We start from the raw sequence: 16,703 nt of genomic DNA, 5'->3' as shown, positions 1-16,703 counted from the left end.
AAAATAAAATAAAATAAAATAAAATAAAATAAAATAAAATAAAATAAAATAAAATAAAATAAAAACATTAAACAATTTTTAAAGAAAAAAAAGTTTGAGAACCACTGATCTGTATATGAGAAAGATTACCGGGAGGGACCGAGCACCAATACCACAGTTCCTGAATTACACTCTAAAGAGAAGAGCCTTTCTCCAGTACATGATGGCAGTGGATGAGCTGTTTTAGCCCAAGTGACACAATCTACAACCGTGCAACTTGACAATATAATAAGCCTGCGGGGATGTCGGGAAGCATTGAGCCACACCTCCTATGCCGCAGGTTTCTGTCCCAAATAACGACTCCTACAAGAATTTACAGGGCAGGATTCCAGCACTGGTGAGCCGAGGACCCACACGGCCTCTCTCATCCCGGTCCTCAACACTCTCTCTTGACCAGAGCTGTCAGCTCTGGAAAGGATTTCATCTGTTCCTACGGAGAAAACAACCTAACCTGCCCAGCTGCCGCTAGATCCCCTGCTGGCCAGGACCTTGATTTTGAATGTTACCCTTCAAAGGTTGCTTGTGCTCAGGTTAGCAACAAAAGCAAATAGTTACAACTTCCCCGGCTGGCGCCTCATTTTCCTTAGGAAACATTTTAATCAGAAATACAATGCAGTAAATTACATCTTCTTTCAGCAGTTTAGTTTTCAGCGTTGTTTTTCAAACCAGCTCTTGGGCTTGAGGTTGATGTTTTTGCCTGAGGTGTTGAATGAATATTGGAAATTTGACACTGAAGACAAAAGACAGCAAATAAGAAAAGAGGAGAAAGGAACCAAAAGTTTATTGAAGGCTAGGGATAATTTGACTATGCCATGAAAATAGCAAATACAGGAGGAATTAGACCTTTTGCATCAGAATGGTCTAACAAGCAGCTTGTTAGTTAAATAAGGCTCCGGGTAAAGTGTATTCTGACTTGCATTTCCCAGGATGCCTGCTCTTCAGACCGAGCTCCAGACGCCTAGGGGATGCGGCATTTAGTTAAAGGGAGAAGCGGTTCCTTCGGTTCCTTCGGGCTTGCCGCGTTAGCATAGTGACAGTGAGTTAGACAGCTTGGCAGCAGCCTGTATTCTCCACAGAAAGAGAAAACAAACACTTGGGGAGGGGTGATCTTCCCCGTACGTGTTCCTAAAGTCACATTGGTCATGTCCATCTAAGTTCAAGCTCATCTTGCTCTAATCCAGATCAGCAGGGAGAGGTTCTTGTTCTGAAAGATTCAAGGAAGGAAAGCATCCCAGTCACGTCTGTGAATCAAAGAAGGAGAGTGAGCACCAAGTACACGAACGCACACACAATCCACACAAAAGACCGTCACGCTGGGCGCGTACCTGCTGTACACATTTGCAGAGCCAGCTTTTTGACAGTCGCCTCTGTTACCTGATTTGAAAGACTCAGTTCCATATATTTAATTTAAAAAGTTTCAGAAAAGGACAGGCCCTTGAAGGATTAGGATTCACATTGACAGTAGTTTTGATGTGGCAAAAATTTAAGAATTCAAGATGTTTCCCCAAGACGGGCCAGGGACAGGCCAAGTACAAATACTTCCTTTAGGTGGTGATTTGAAGACACCAGAGACTCTCTGGGAGAGGAAACAGGGAGACCCCACAATCGGAATGATGAAGAGCACAGAAAGTAAAGTTGTGGTCCCACCAAAGCCAGCCCCCCGCCATACCCAGCTCACTGCTTCAACAAGGGCCTAACCTAGGAAAAAGATGAATTCTACAGGTCGCCTGGGATAGGAGAAGCATAATCCCAACCGATGACGTAAATGGGGGGGGAGAGTACATTTCAGTGGCTGTGTGACTCAGGAAAAATAAAGTAGGTACAAGGATACCATCTACAATTATGAATAATTGAGTTTAGAAGCTAGGAGTGCACAAAACAGCAGTTGAGCTAAACAAAGTGGCACAATACATCCTATTTGCAAGAGTATGTTTGAAGGCTCCCTAAGGGCCATCTGGAGCAGGAGTAGCCTGGGGAAGCAAGCAGACTCAAGAGCTTTCTTTTGAAATGGAGCATTTGCCTAGGAAGATGTTTTCCCTAGATTTCTGCATGTGGTGCCAATCAAGATTACTGCAAATTAAAACTACTTTAATACCGTCCCGAAATTTAGACAACTTCCACTGATGCAGAATGACTGATGTTGGTCGAAGATTAAAGTAAGTACTAGTAATCCAGGAATGAAAGGAGCTAAGAGTTATTCTTGTGAAAAATGGATGACATGGAGTGTGTAAATAATGGGAGCAAATGCAGCAGGAAATCTTAGAACATTTAAAGTCTAATACATTACAAAGAGAGTTCAATGCTGATAAATGTAGAATAATAAGTTTTATGGGGCTTTATCATGCTATAAGTTGGTGTGCATCATAAAATACGAGAAATAAAAAAATAGGGTAGTTGGAAGACAAGTTTGCACGTTATTTATGAATGATGAAGAGTGAAATGAATGAGAAGAAGAACAGGTAGACAGTGTCTTGAATAATGATGACTTTGATGAGTCGTTATCACACAAATCCATGTGCTTCATAAAATAGGAGGAATATTAAAGAGCAGAAGACTCAAAAGACAAGACTACTCAGAATGAGGCACAGAATGGAGGAAGAGAGGAATCCAAGAGAAATGCACAGAATAATGATGACTTTTATGAGACTTTCACTCACCAGCCTGGATCCTTCATAAATATAAACTGTATAGAAAATAAAAGAGCAGCAAAGAAAAGAGACACGTCTGTGTCTGTCATAAAATATGAGCAAATAATGCCAACTAGGCTTGACAAAATAAAAACAAAAATAATTGAGCCTAGAACAGCTGTGGGAAGACACAATGTCTGGATTAATATGAACAAATAAAATGAGTATGCGTAGAATTGTCTTGCCAAAAGGGAATCAGCGACCACCTAGGTAGGCTTTATTGTTGCAAAGGCCACCTTGTTAACTGGTAGAGCCTTGGCAAGTTTGGAATTACCCCCTACCCCCGCAAAAAGACATCAGCACTTAGGGCTCAGGAAGACATGTTTAACTGATTTTTGAGTATCTCTTCTCAGCCTCTCTAGCTCCAATCCCTATATAGTTTGCAGGAGATTTTCTCAGCTTGTTTCTACTTAGTCTCTACCCTCCTTGTCGAATGTTCTATAAAGACCTTCCAAAGGTTACTGTATAAAGCTACATGTTTTTGTTACATTGGACTTAGAACCTGGGACCAGATCTATCAGGATTAGTTCAAAATCCAGAATTCAATGACTTTCAAATAAGTGTCTTCTCGATTAGAACAAATGGTATTTCAAAATCTCAAACTGTCAAAATCTCCCCCCAAAAGACTGGGAGAATCAGACAAGGCAAAGCAAGTAACAATATGCCATTTGCATACCATTCAGAGCCATGATTTACAGAACTCATAAAATGCACAGCTCACTGGAAAAAAGAAAGCTACTGTCTTATGTCAGAACTAGGAATGTTGGTCTGGGAGCTCAACACACAAAAACACCAATAGCAACAGTTAATGCGAGCTTACTTTTGTGTAGTACTTAATGGCTTATAGTTTGTTTGGGGGGAAGACCTTAGGTAATGCAGGGTAAATCCTATTAGCATAACTTATATCCAATTCATCTGATTGTGATAGAATTTAGTAGTGAAGTTTATTGGCTATAATATATAAAACAAACTTTGGATGGTAACCGTCTTGATTTTCAGAGATGTTTTTCTCTCTCTCAAATGATCTTTGTGGCCATGAGCCTTGAGATACAATGCCTCAGCTTGCTAATTCTGTTCAAAGAAGGTATAATGCCAGGGTGGAATTATTATGGTTACTTTGGAAAGTCATGTTTGCCCAAATAACATGGCCCTCTTTAATCCAAACTTGAGATTCCCTGGATTGACTGAATCCCACGTGGTGAAAAAATAACGTTAACTCCAGGAATAAAATCACTGACCTTGCTCAACGTTCCTCAACACTACCAACTCCAGCTATAAAATGCACATTCTAGAGCTCAGGGCTACCAAAGCTAGGATTTGAATCCCCCTTCCCCCGCCCCCACCCCCACCCCCTCTGCCACCCTCAATAATGGCAGACTAGCAAAGTTCTTTGCTTGGAATTCGCTCCTGGGCCCTCTTCTTAACTGTCAAGCTCCTGAAATTTGTTACAACTTGACCAGGCTAGAAAACCTACACATTTTACTGGATTATATCTGGGAGCTAGCCCTGTTTAGGGGCTAATTTAATGAAACTCTTTTTTTTTTTTTTTTTTTTTTGGCAAGGGTGAAACTCCTTTCTTTAAAGGGAAAATCTCCTGAACTATTTTATTTCAATCAGGCAAGAGAAATGGAATGCTGTAGCCAAGGACCATGTCTCTTTTACAGACTAACTCTTAAAGTTTACTCAACTAAGTCTGCTTTATTAAAAAATTGTTTTTCCTGAAAAGGCAATTTGTCAATATGTATCAAGAGCCTTAAAAATGTTCACACCTACATATGTCAATGTGTAAAAAATGCACACAACAAAATGATATTGCTAATTACCTCTGAGGAGAAGACTAAGATCTGGGAGGGGGATGGTGAGCAGAGACTTGAGTCATATGTACGATAGATTCATGTATTAATTAATGTAATCAATTTTAATTTTAATAAGAGAAAAATATTCTTCCACAACTGGGACTATCTCCCAAGAAAATAATAAGAGATTCGATGCAGGAAAAGTTAAGAAACTACTAAATGTCCTAAAATAAAGGATGGATTAAACAAGTTAAAGAATATGTTGTTTTAAGGCTATATTGTATAATAACAAATGATATATTAAGGAATTTCTGATTATATTGGACAATGTTAACAATACACTGTTAACTTAAAAATATCAGGATACAAATCTATACTGATTTACCCAATTTTGATGGGTAAAAAAGATATACATGCCATTCTCAAAATGTTAGTAGTAGTTACTACTGGTTGGTGAAATTACTATTTTCTTTGTTCTACTTGACTGTGTTTTCCAAAGTTTCTCCATCTTGGCTTTTAGAATCTAGTTGTAACATGCTTTTATATTTGCCTTTGATCTTGTGTTGCAGACGTGCTTGTGTGATTCGAGGCCAAGTGGTGGCTGTAGATGGAACCCCTCTAGTAGGGGTGAATGTTAGTTTCTTGCATCACAGTGATTATGGGTTTACCATCAGCCGGCAAGATGGAAGGTACGTCAGTATTGCTTCTAATCGTTGTGGGGGCCAAATACTGACTTCTAGCTGTGAATCAAACCAGGGCTCAGCTGATGCAGTGTTTATAAACCCATCTTCCTTCGAGCTGTATTTGGGAAAGTCATTGGTGATATTTATTTCCTCTATTCCCCAACTAAATCAAACCATATTTCCCTTCTAACCATGCACTATCACTCAAGCCTTCTTGAAACCTTGGCCATGTGCAAAGTTTTCTACCCTTCATCCAATTCCATTAATCAATCCAGCTTCAAAATTCAGTGAGATGATGCAGGTGATAAAGAGGGAGCCGTGGAACACTTAGGCTATTCTCCCATGGCAGCCTCAAAATATTTCAGAAACGAAGATGTCCAGGGGCACCTGGGTGGCTCAGTCAGTTAAGCATCTGACTTTCGCTCAGGTCATGATCTCATGGTTTGTGAGTTCGAGTCCAACATCGGGTGAGCTCAAGCCCCGCTTCAGGTGAGCTTGAGCCCCACATTGGGTGAGCCCGCTTTTCTCTCTTGCTCTTTCTCTCTCTCTCTCTCTCTCTCTCTGTCCCTTGCTCACTTGCACTCTCTCTCAAAAATAAAATAAAATAAGAGTTTTAAAAAAAAAGAAATGAAGATGTCCAAAAGGTTTCTTCCAAAAGTACAGAATTCATCCTCATTAAGATATAATGGTGTCTATATAAGTATAGTGATTTAACTTCAACATCAACCACCAAGCTACTCTAAGGGCTTCTCAGGTTCTCTGAGACCTGGGAAGCAAGACCACTAAGTAAAATCTTTTCATCCCAGAAAAGGATTTGCTCACAAAAACATTTTTGTTTATCGTTTAGATAGACATTTGTTCAGACAATATTGTTCAGAATAGGCCCATGTGTCCAGCTTAAAGGTACCTATTTAGGACTCACAGGAACATCATAATAATGGCCTTGAGGTGCCCTAGTCTCCAGATGGCTACCCTTAAAATAACTGCTCACAACAAGCTGCTTTGGTAGTCACATAAAGAGATGTTGGCTGGAGCTTTATCACAGTGTGAGAATCTGATTTCAAGAACCAACAATCAAACCTTAGTCCTAACCACTTCAGAATTGTTAATTGTTCAACCTGGGATATGCTGGATTTATTTTTTCAACTGCTTATCAAGAAAATGCTTATAAAGATTGGTTAAAGAAGATACGGAAGAGTTTTAACATACTTAAGAAAACAAACTGTTTTTAAGACTTGAGTAAATCATATAAATGATTCGCATGTAAATTAAGTTGCTAATTATTAACTAGCCATCTATTTATTAGAACAAGCTCAGCAAAACTACTCTGGGTACAGATAGTCTGAATACACACACACACACACACACACACCCATTGCTTATATACATATAAGCTATAAAAAGTACATTTCCTTTCAAATGACCCATAATTGGAGCTCTCTACTAATTCAAGTGGACCTTTCTCCCAATTGAATTAAATGATGAAATTTTGGTAGTTCATTCACCAGCAACTGGTACACAAAAGTGGCCTCTCCCTTGCCAACATGTTCAGCCATGTGCCAGAAATTGAGAAATGGATTATTTCTTTAAATAGAATGTGTCCCCAGAGACATTTGAGTTCTCTTGGAGAACTCGTGGGCCCTTAGTTTTTTTTAGCATGTGTATAAAGGTTTCAGTGAATTATTTGATATTTACAAAAGAGCTTAAGAGAAACAATGTCTAAAAAATCTAAAAATTTCTGTTTCCAGTTTACTGAAAACATTAAAGAGGAACAATTTTTGTTGTTATTTTTGTGGATTTTGTTTTAAGTAAAATGCCAAGACCCTGGTCTGCTGAGCTCTCTGTGAGAACTAGGTTTATGTAGATGACAGATATAGTCAGAGTCCCCTCTGGCAATAACTCTCCCCTCAGGCTCCGCAAAGGGTGTAACTGTTCAAAATCTGTGCCCCAAATGCCAAGCAGACTGTCCCACTGTCATCTCTTAGACATAAAGTGACAGTGTGATGGGCGTTTCCATTTATATGTCTCTGCTTGTTGCTATCTCAGACTGAGTAAGTACATTTTAAAAGCAGAGTCTCATAAGGAAACTATACCTGAGAGCAAAAGGATTATAGAAAGGCTGAGATTAGCATTTAAATACCTAGTAGTCAGAGTGTGATAGGTAAGAAGCTGTAAGCGCCCTCTGTCTCCAGATCTCAGTCCAACCTGCCTGCCACTTTGCCTATAGTTCCCACCAATGGTATCAGAGCTTTGGGTTAAGCTGTTGACTCTAAAAGTCCCTGTTAAATGCAAATATGTTATGTGGGATGTAGAACTAATTACCCCCATTATCATCCATTGGCACAAGTTAATTGACAACTTTCCCTAGAGAACCAGGAAAACTCTAGGTCAAGGGACCAAAGTGATGTATAAAAAGCAGAAGGAAGGTTGGGAGTGGAAGACAGAGCCCTCTCAAAGTAAGAAGAGATTAGACATGCAGATTGGGAGAGGCCAAAGTAGCAGAATATTAGAAAAAGGCAATTCTAAAGGAAAAATGAATATGAATGAGTATCTACTATGTGCCAGGCATTTTCATAAATGTTGATCTATTTCATCCTCACAACAACTTTATGAGAGAGGAGGCATTATTATCCTCCCCAGTTGGCAGATGAGAAAACTTATCCAAATTAACACAGCTAACAAGGGTCAAGCCCAAACTTTGAGCTCAAGTAATCTGGCTCTTATCTTCTATGATTAGCCACCTTCAACCTAGATTATGTAATAGGTGCTCAGTAAGGTTTTGAAAGAGAACGAACGTTCATTTATAGTTCAGCTACTGACAAGCAAAATAGGTAAGCACTGAACTTCTTAGAAGATTCTTGAGACACATTAAAGGTCTCAAGAACTTTATTTGGACAACTTTGGAAAATGAACAGAGTTCCCTCTGATTCCCTTCAAGGCAAGAATTTGTAGATTTATGGATACCATAAGGCAGAGATAAGCATTTCACATAGCCTTCCAAAGTCTTCCATCTGTGCTTAGGACTGGTCTGACTTATAGAGATTGAGAAGTCTCCAAACAAATACATTTTCTCCCTTGGGTCTTTTATACTGTCATATGACTTGATAACCTGTTCTTTTTTTTTAATGTTTATTTATTTTGAGAGAGCACTTGAAGGGGAGGGTCACAGAGAGAGAGGGAGAGGGAGAATCCCAAGCAGGTTCCATGCTGTCAGCACAGAGCCTGACGTGGGGCTCCATCTCACGAACCGTGAGATCGTGACCTGAGCCAAAATCAAGGGTCAGATGCTTAACCAACTGAGCCACCCAGGCACCCCTTGATGACTTGTTTTTAATGACCCATGCCAGTGGAGATCATTTGTGATAGGGGAAATCTCAAAGAATTATTCAGGGAACGTGCTATTTGGCATTGGAATGATTTAGATGGAATTTTGGCCACAGATCCACCTTCCACTTCCATGGCAGTTAATGAGCCAATCAGACAGTGTTTACTGTATGTGCCAGCTAGGTGGTAAGAAGAAAAATCAGTCCGGGTTCTCCAGAGAAAAAGAACCTGTGTGTGTGTGTGTGTGTGTGTGTGTGTGTGTGTGTGTGTACATATATACATATAAATATATACATCAGAGAGAGAGATTTCAAGGAATTGGCTTATGTGATTGTGGGCATAGGCAAGTTCGAACCTGTAGGGTAGGCTGGTAGGCTGAAATCTCTTGGGAAGGAGTTGACGCTTTCTCTGCAGTCTTGAAACAACTCCTTCTTCCTCAGAGAAACTTCAGTTTTGCTCTAAACGTCTTTCAACTAATTGGATGAGGCCCTCCCATATTATCAAGGGTAATATCTTTTACATAATGTCAACCAAGTGTAGATATTAACCACATCTACAAAGTACCTCAACAGCAACACCTAGATTAGTGTCTGATTAGGTGGGTACTGTTGCCCAACTTGACGTATAAAACTAAACCATCACAGGAAGCCTAGGGGAAGTCCCCAGAAGAACTTAAAAATCAGCATCTGCTAGTGCACCTGGGTGGCTCAGTTGGTTAAGCTTCCGACTTCGGCTAAGGTCATGACCTCGTGGTTCGTGAGATCGAGCCGTGCATCTGGCTCTCTGCTGTCAGCACAGAGCCCACTTCATATCCTCTGACCACACCCCACCCCCCCCTCCCCGTCCCTTCCCGCCCTCTCAAAAGTAAATAAATAAACTTTAAGAAAAATCAGTATCCACATATGGTAATAATCAAAAGCTGGCCTAGAGTTCATTTGAACTGAAAGAGAAAACATCTGTAAATGTAATAAGGCAATGGATCTGATTTGAGAAGAAAGTTAACATTTGTTGAGTCTCTGCTGTGTGCTTGACCCTTAAGTCTTTACCTTATTCACTTGTTTACAGTAGTAGCTGGGTGATAGATCATATCAGCCCCATTTTACTAATGAAGAAAGAGAAATCCATGGAGGTTAAATAACTAGTCCATACACACAAAGTTAACATGGCAGAGCTGGGATTCAGACCCAGGTGTGTATGAAGCCAAAACCTCATTATTTCTACAAAACAAGAAACCTGCCCTGTCTGCTTAATCTTTCTAGAAGTAAAGAATAATTCTCAGGTACACATGTTTTTGTTTGGATGTTTATTTGTGTGTGTGTGTGTGTGTGTGTGTGTGTGTGTGTTTGCGTTTGTTTTTGTTTTCAAATAAATAACCACTTTAGTTTTAAAGATGCAAGAGCCAAGGTTTGGGCAAAGCAAAGTTGCCCAAGGACATGGAGGTAAATCAACATAGAATGTGAACTAGAGGAAAGGTCTCTTGACCACTAGTGTGGGATTTTCCCCACTGTACTTGCCTTAAACTGCTTCTGTATTGTGAATTCAGCCTCTCTGTCTTAAATCATAAGCCATTTTGGTTTTCCTTTTTTAGTTCAAACCTAGATTATTTTCTATAGCTATTGTAGTTCTTCAAATCCTCTTTTTGGAAACTGCCTCAGTATTACAGCTACTCGACTGAAATAGTAACAATACAAAATACAGTATTAGCCATCCTTTGTTACTGTCCATTTATCTTTATCTGGAAGATTTCTGCAACAAGACATGATTGGCAATGCTATAATAAATATAATAAATGTCATATGAAGGGAGTAGTAAGCTATCCATAATTAAGTCTGAGTCCCTATCAGGGCATTCTATCATTGAAAAAATGTTTTACAGAAAGATCTTTTTTAATGCAGGGAATCGCTTACATCTCTCTACTGTGGTTTTAAGTTGCTTTGAATATTAAGGAGCAACTCATTGCCCTTTATCCATTTTTATGAGATAATGGTAATAATTTATCATTAGCTTACTTTTACAGAGTATTTTATGCTTTTCGAATGCTTCCAAGTACATTATCTCAAAGATATCATTATACTTACAAGAGAAGTAAGGTAGGATCATCTAGTGCAGAATGAACTGGAATCTGAGTCTGTTATGCTCCAATGCAAGAGTAATGTCAGATACCACATCAAGTGATGGACAGAATTGGCTTACAGGAGAGGTAGTCTTGCTTTGTCAGAGATATGGAAGGTGTTGTCAGCGGAGATGGATAGGGTCCATTACAGGCTGTCTTGCAAAAGGAAACCAAGAGGCATTCTAGACAGCACCAGAAATCCTAAATGTAGAGTTCGAGTAGAATCAGGAGCCGAAGTGGGTAGCCAGATGTGGAGGGTTCAGGCATGGTATTGTTCAAGCAAATTTTACTGAACAGGTTTCGTAAATGCCATCTCAAAAGACACCACCAGATTTCTGACACTATGTTTGTGACTCTGAACAAGGTCGTTAACCTTTTGGCTCTTTACTTTTCCTGAGTTACATTATAGGATTTTTTTTCTTGAAGATGAATAATGCATCATATTAAAGATGCTGCTGGATGTTAAATGGTCATCTTTCTGTTATCTCTAGCACAAAGGGGGAGCAGTGATGTAAGACACGGCTTTGCAGAAATCCGTGCAGTGATTTTGTCTCAGGTAGTATTAAAATTGGCTTACAAATTTGGGGTGAATATCAACTGGTGATACGGAGTTTTTTCTCAGAAATCTCCTAGATAGTGAGAAGAAGCCATCCATACATTTAGGTAGAGGGAATTTACAAAATAGAAATACGAATGGATGTAGTTGAGTCCCAAAGGAAGGAAAGTGCACTAAAATTACTTATTATTTTAACTTGAATTTTATTTTGGTTGTTCATTTGATTGAAACTGTCATATATTTTTCCTTCTCAGCTTTGACCTCGTAGCCGTTGGAGGTATTTCTGTCATCTTAATCTTTGACCGCTCACCTTTCCTGTCTGAGAAGAGGACACTCTGGCTGCCTTGGAATCAGTTTATTGTGGTAGAGAAAGTTATCATGCAGAGAGTTGTATCAGACCCACCATCCTGCGACATCTCCAACTTTATTAGCCCAAACCCTATTGTGCTTCCGTCACCACTCACATCATTTGGAGGGTCCTGTCCAGAGAGGGGAACTATTGTTCCTGAGCTGCAGGTGGGTACATCGGCCTTCGAATGTATAAAATCATAGTATCGTGGGGTGGTCAGCAACATATAATGGCTAGATTCCTTTTCCTGGTACTCTGGCCAGCCCTGTAATGAACTGCCCTCCATTTGTCAAGAGAAGCTTTCAAATGGAATCTCTCTGGCACACATTTGCAGGGTGGTTGGCCAGCACTACAGGGTGCTATCTGTGGCTATAGAACAAAGCAAGGTGAACTAGCTGTCGTGAGAATTAAACCCCAAACCTTGACCTAATGAACACTGTGCTCTAAAGAACAAAGCTAGCTGGATAGCTCAATAGTGACAATGGTATAATCAATGAGGTAGGACCGTTTGTGGTTCTGAAATTAAAGCTCCTTAAGAAATCTAGTTTTCTTCCATTGTCCAGTTTGTATCCATTGCCATTGTTCTTAATAGTCATGACAGCTCCTCTTGTTTGGCTGTGTTTGGTAAAGGTAGTTTTCAAGCTTGTGGGTTTTGTTTAAAGCTTTGCTTTTGAGTGTTCAAGCTTTATAGCCCAGAGGGAGACATATTCTTGTACCTTTATATTTTATAGTACCTGATAATTTTTCTTTATTGAGTATTCCATGTTTTCATCTCGATAGTAAGCCATTCAAACATCTCTAGTATAGTTTTCTCATCACATTGTAGAAACATTATAATGATAGTTAAATCCAGAAGCCCCCAAAATGGACCCATAAGTCATACAGATCCAGAATTCAAGAAGTATACTCAAGAGGAAGTAAATGGACATTCCAAGGTTGACTTGGTTTTTCTTCCATCACAATATTCCCAGCAGCTATTAGCAGTGCCCAGAGGATACCACTTGTGAAAAGCTCCTAGAAAATACTGCTGTACAGGAAAAGGTGTCCAGTGAGTTGTCCCTCCTGTCTTTTCCATTTTTGTCCCTTGGAAAGGAAGCAAAAACAACACCATATTCTTTTTTTTTCTAATTTTTTTAAGTTTATTTATTTTCAGAGAGACAGAGAGTACAAGCAGGGGAGGGGCAGAGAAAGAGGGAGACAGAGGATCCGAAGCAGGCTCTGTGCTGACAGCAGAGAGCACGACATGGGGCTTGAACTCACGAACCACGAGATCATGACCTGAGGTGAATTCAGACACTTGACCGACCGAACCACCCAGGTGCCCCAACAAGACTCTATTCAATGAGTGCATTGGACTGGTACACCAATTTCTGTATACTTGTCATTAGGAAGCGTGGGTCTCTTTCAGCACCAAAGTTTTTAGATTGATCTACGATTGCACATTTCCATAGGGAAATGAAATGCTAAAGTGGTAAGCGTCACCCTAGCCTTCACTATTGTACTTCTGCCACCATCTAAGAAGTCAGAGCCATTAGACCGCTCTGGTATCAAATAGCTAATGTAGAGGAAGAAAAATCAGGCCAAGAATAGACAAAAGGGGCTTGTGTTCTCAGAGGAAGAATGAGCAGAAATCCTGGACAATGTGAGATACCGTGTGTTTAACAACCAGGTCTACTATGTGCACTGGTTTAGAAAAGGAAAAAGGGACAAGGTTCTGAGCTAAACGTGAACGAGGGCACAGAAATATCTACACAATTCTTGTCACCTTAAGTGTATCGAATAGGCTCTTTCTTCAACTGGGTTTTGAAAGTTGAAAGTCATAGAACACCAGATTGAGTTTTAGTGACCACTTTTGGTTGTTTAACTCCATCTGTGCTGATAAACAAATAAGTAATAGCAATTAATGAAAGAAGCCAAGTGCTATTTTCATTCTGGGACCAATGTTTAGTATAAAATTTGCACAGGAGTAATGGGAGTTATTTGCTTCTCAGTCATAGGTGCCAACTTTGAAAAACTTGTTCCCAGCTCTTGGTATATCCAAGCACAGAGAAATATGTAAGCGAAATTTGATTAAAAATTTGGCCCTCAAGGTCATTCCAAAGGTCCAAAGAAGACAAGTTTGATGGCATCAGTAAAGATTAATTCTGGGGAAACCATAATCTCTGTCATAAAATATCACTTTGCTGAGCCTGTTTCTGGAGTCCTTCCTCCTAGAGAGCCTGGCCTGAATAAGGATTACAGCAGTGGTTTTGTGATATATGACTTAACACACCAAACAAGATTTTGTGTGTGTGTGTATATAAGAAAAAGACCCCTTAATGGAGCCCACAGCACTGAAATGCTTGACATTCAGCAGTGTGATCTTTTCCAACTCCTTCTAAGCAATTTTTGGAACACTGTGGAAAAACCAAAATTGTTCTTATCACAGTCGTTCCTGGCAGGGAAAAAAAGGAGAGCAGTCGTCAGGGTTGCTTGGATGTCTTGTCCCCACGCAGACTCAGTGCAAAATTCGAAACCCGTGGTCACACGGCCTCACAGATTCTTGCCTTGACATCCACAGATCCCTTTAAACTCTCTCCTTTGGTGTGTTTCCAAGAGAAGAAATCATCCTTGTCTACCTGTGACCAGTGACAGGAGCCAATCTGCCTTTTTTTCTCTCAGGTGGTGCAAGAGGAGATCCCCATTCCTTCCAGCTTTGTGAGGCTGAGTTACCTGAGCAGCCGCACCCCCGGCTATAAAACCCTGCTTCGGATCCTTCTGACACATTCAACCATTCCCGTGGGAATGATAAAAGTCCATCTCACGGTAGCCGTGGAAGGGCGACTCACACAGAAGTGGTTTCCTGCCGCAGTTAATCTCATCTACACGTTTGCCTGGAACAAGACCGACATCTACGGACAGAAGGTTTGGGGCCTGGCAGAGGCTTTGGGTATGTTGAACTAATTCCGTATGAATAGCAGCATTGTGTTGCACAACACCGTAAATACTAGTTGCGTATTAATTTACATGTGGAATAATTATATATGGACAAATGACGACTGTCTTTTATTTAAAGGATCTAAAGCATTTTTTTCACTCAAACCCTCTCTTTGGGCCTATTTAGAGTTCCCTTTTGACACATTTTTGCTTCAAAACTAGTTCAGTTCTCCTTTCCTGATGGCTTATGTACCCGTGGAATCACACACTATCTGACTTGTAACTGTCTCCAGAGCTGAATATTGCCTTCTAACTGTGACCTTTGGTGTGGCGTTCTTTAGGCCATGTTTTTGGATTTGACATTTAGACTGTCATTTCCACTTAGAAACTACAAAATTTTAACTTCTAGGCATCTCCACGTATTGTCTCTTATGTCTAAGATAGTTAGACTCCATTAACTTGTTACTTCAGTAGGTTACATTTAAAAAAAATCATCTTACCTTCCTAGTCCTTTTGATTTTCTATTTCAGGGCTTTAAAACCTAGAATTTTGTAGGGACTTTAAGAGGTCCTCTGAGCCTATGGTTTTCAGCTACTTAATTCTCGGACAAACGACATTTTTTTTTAATGCTTATTTATTTATGAGAAAGAGAGAGAGAGAGAGAGAGAACATGAGCAGTGGAGGGGCAGAGAGAGAGAGGGAGACACAGAACGTGAAGCAGGCTCTAGGCTCTGAACTGTCAGCACAGAGCCTGACACAGGGCTCAAACTCACGAACTGTGAGATCATGACCTGAGCTGAAGTCAGACGCTTAACCAACTGAGCCACCCAGGCACCCGTCGGACGAACAACATTTGAAAAAATTAGACTGAAACAGATTTGCCAACTTCTGATTTTGCCAAGTAAGAGTATTTTTTTTTTTTAACATTTATTTATTTTTGAGACAGAGAGAGACAGAGCATGAACGGGGGAGGGACAGAGAGAGAGGGAGACACAGAATCGGAAGCAGGCTCCAGGCTCTGAACCATCAGCCCAGAGCCCGACGCGGGGCTCGAACTCACGGACCGCGAGATCGTGACCTGAGCCGAAGTCGGACGCTCAACCGACTGAGCCACCCAGGCGCCCCAAGAATATTTTTAAAAAGAAAGAAAAGAAGCCACTACAATCTACCTACCACTACCATAATTTCATAAAGGAGAGGGATATCTTAACATCAAGAAAGGGAATATTCTATCTTTAAAAATGACAGCAGTCTAATACTGATGCTCGGGATGAGAGAGAGAGATAGACAGACAGACAGCAATGTCTTTATTTTTCACTCTGAGGAAGACAGTGAAAACTTCCTAAAGGAACCTGACACAGGTCTGTGGAGTCACAGTCGGGAGCCATTGATTCTTGTGTCTTCAGGCAATATCTCGTGGAAACCACCCTTGGACAGATGAGAAGACTATTTTTAAAGTTCTCCAGAGGAGATATTTTCATATCCTCCCTTGGAAGGGTCTATCATAGAACCACTCCCATACATCTTTTAGACTATAGTGTATCAATTTCCTCCCTTTCTTTCCAGAGGAAAACTAATAGCGGGGGTGAGGGGAATCCTTGCCCAAGAGACCCTCATATACTTAAATAATTAACTCCCCTCTGTTGGACCGTATTAGAATGCAAGAAACATAGAGTGGTTCAGATTTCCTCAGCGGGCAGTTCCTGTAAAGACGTGGGAAAGTAAGAAAGAACAAGAAAAAGCACTAGCAAACTGCAGCCTTGCTGAAGATACATCGTAGTTCTAGAAAGCCAGCATCTGTTTTGTCAAACAGCTCCAGTTGTCCCTCTCTGTAGCAAGAGGCCACTGCCTCCCTCCTTGGTGACTCAGCTATACTGATGCCTGAGCTCATCACTTCTCCTGCCATATTAACTACCCTCCCTTTCTTTCAGCTCTTCAAACTCCACAGTCTACTGACTTGCTCTGTATCTTGCATTCAGACTCCTCTTACAAACAATATCAGATTGTGTCGGCCAGTCACCATACAACAAACACCCTAAGCAGACCTCTACCGTTAGGCTAACTACCATCACGATTGCTGGCCAGCTATGGAGTCCTGCTTAATTCTTATTTCAGTGAGTGTAGTGATTAAGAGAACAAGTCTGGAGCCAGACTCCTTCCCTGGGTTCAAGTCATCAGTTCTCTACTTACTAGCTATGAAACATTGGGTCCATTAGTTAATCTCCAGGTGCCAGAGTTTC

General features: G+C 40.4%; 1 protein-coding gene across 1 annotated transcript in view; it reads left to right on the top strand.

Annotated features, from left to right (window-relative positions):
- The window catches only part of TENM1 (teneurin transmembrane protein 1), a 777,891-nt gene that overhangs the window by 627,587 nt on the left and 133,601 nt on the right, over window positions 1-16,703 (top strand). The window contains exons 18-20 of the mRNA XM_049644834.1: window positions 5,092-5,211; window positions 11,453-11,714; window positions 14,209-14,476. Of these exons, the coding sequence (XP_049500791.1) occupies window positions 5,092-5,211; window positions 11,453-11,714; window positions 14,209-14,476 (650 nt within the window). The remainder of the gene's footprint in view (window positions 1-5,091; window positions 5,212-11,452; window positions 11,715-14,208; window positions 14,477-16,703) is intronic.

This window comes from Panthera uncia, chromosome X, assembly GCF_023721935.1.
Source record: "Panthera uncia isolate 11264 chromosome X, Puncia_PCG_1.0, whole genome shotgun sequence".
Classification (NCBI taxonomy): domain Eukaryota; kingdom Metazoa; phylum Chordata; class Mammalia; order Carnivora; family Felidae; genus Panthera; species Panthera uncia.
The sequence above is the reverse complement of the archived record's forward strand: the minus strand, read 5'-3'. Positions and strand labels throughout refer to the sequence as shown.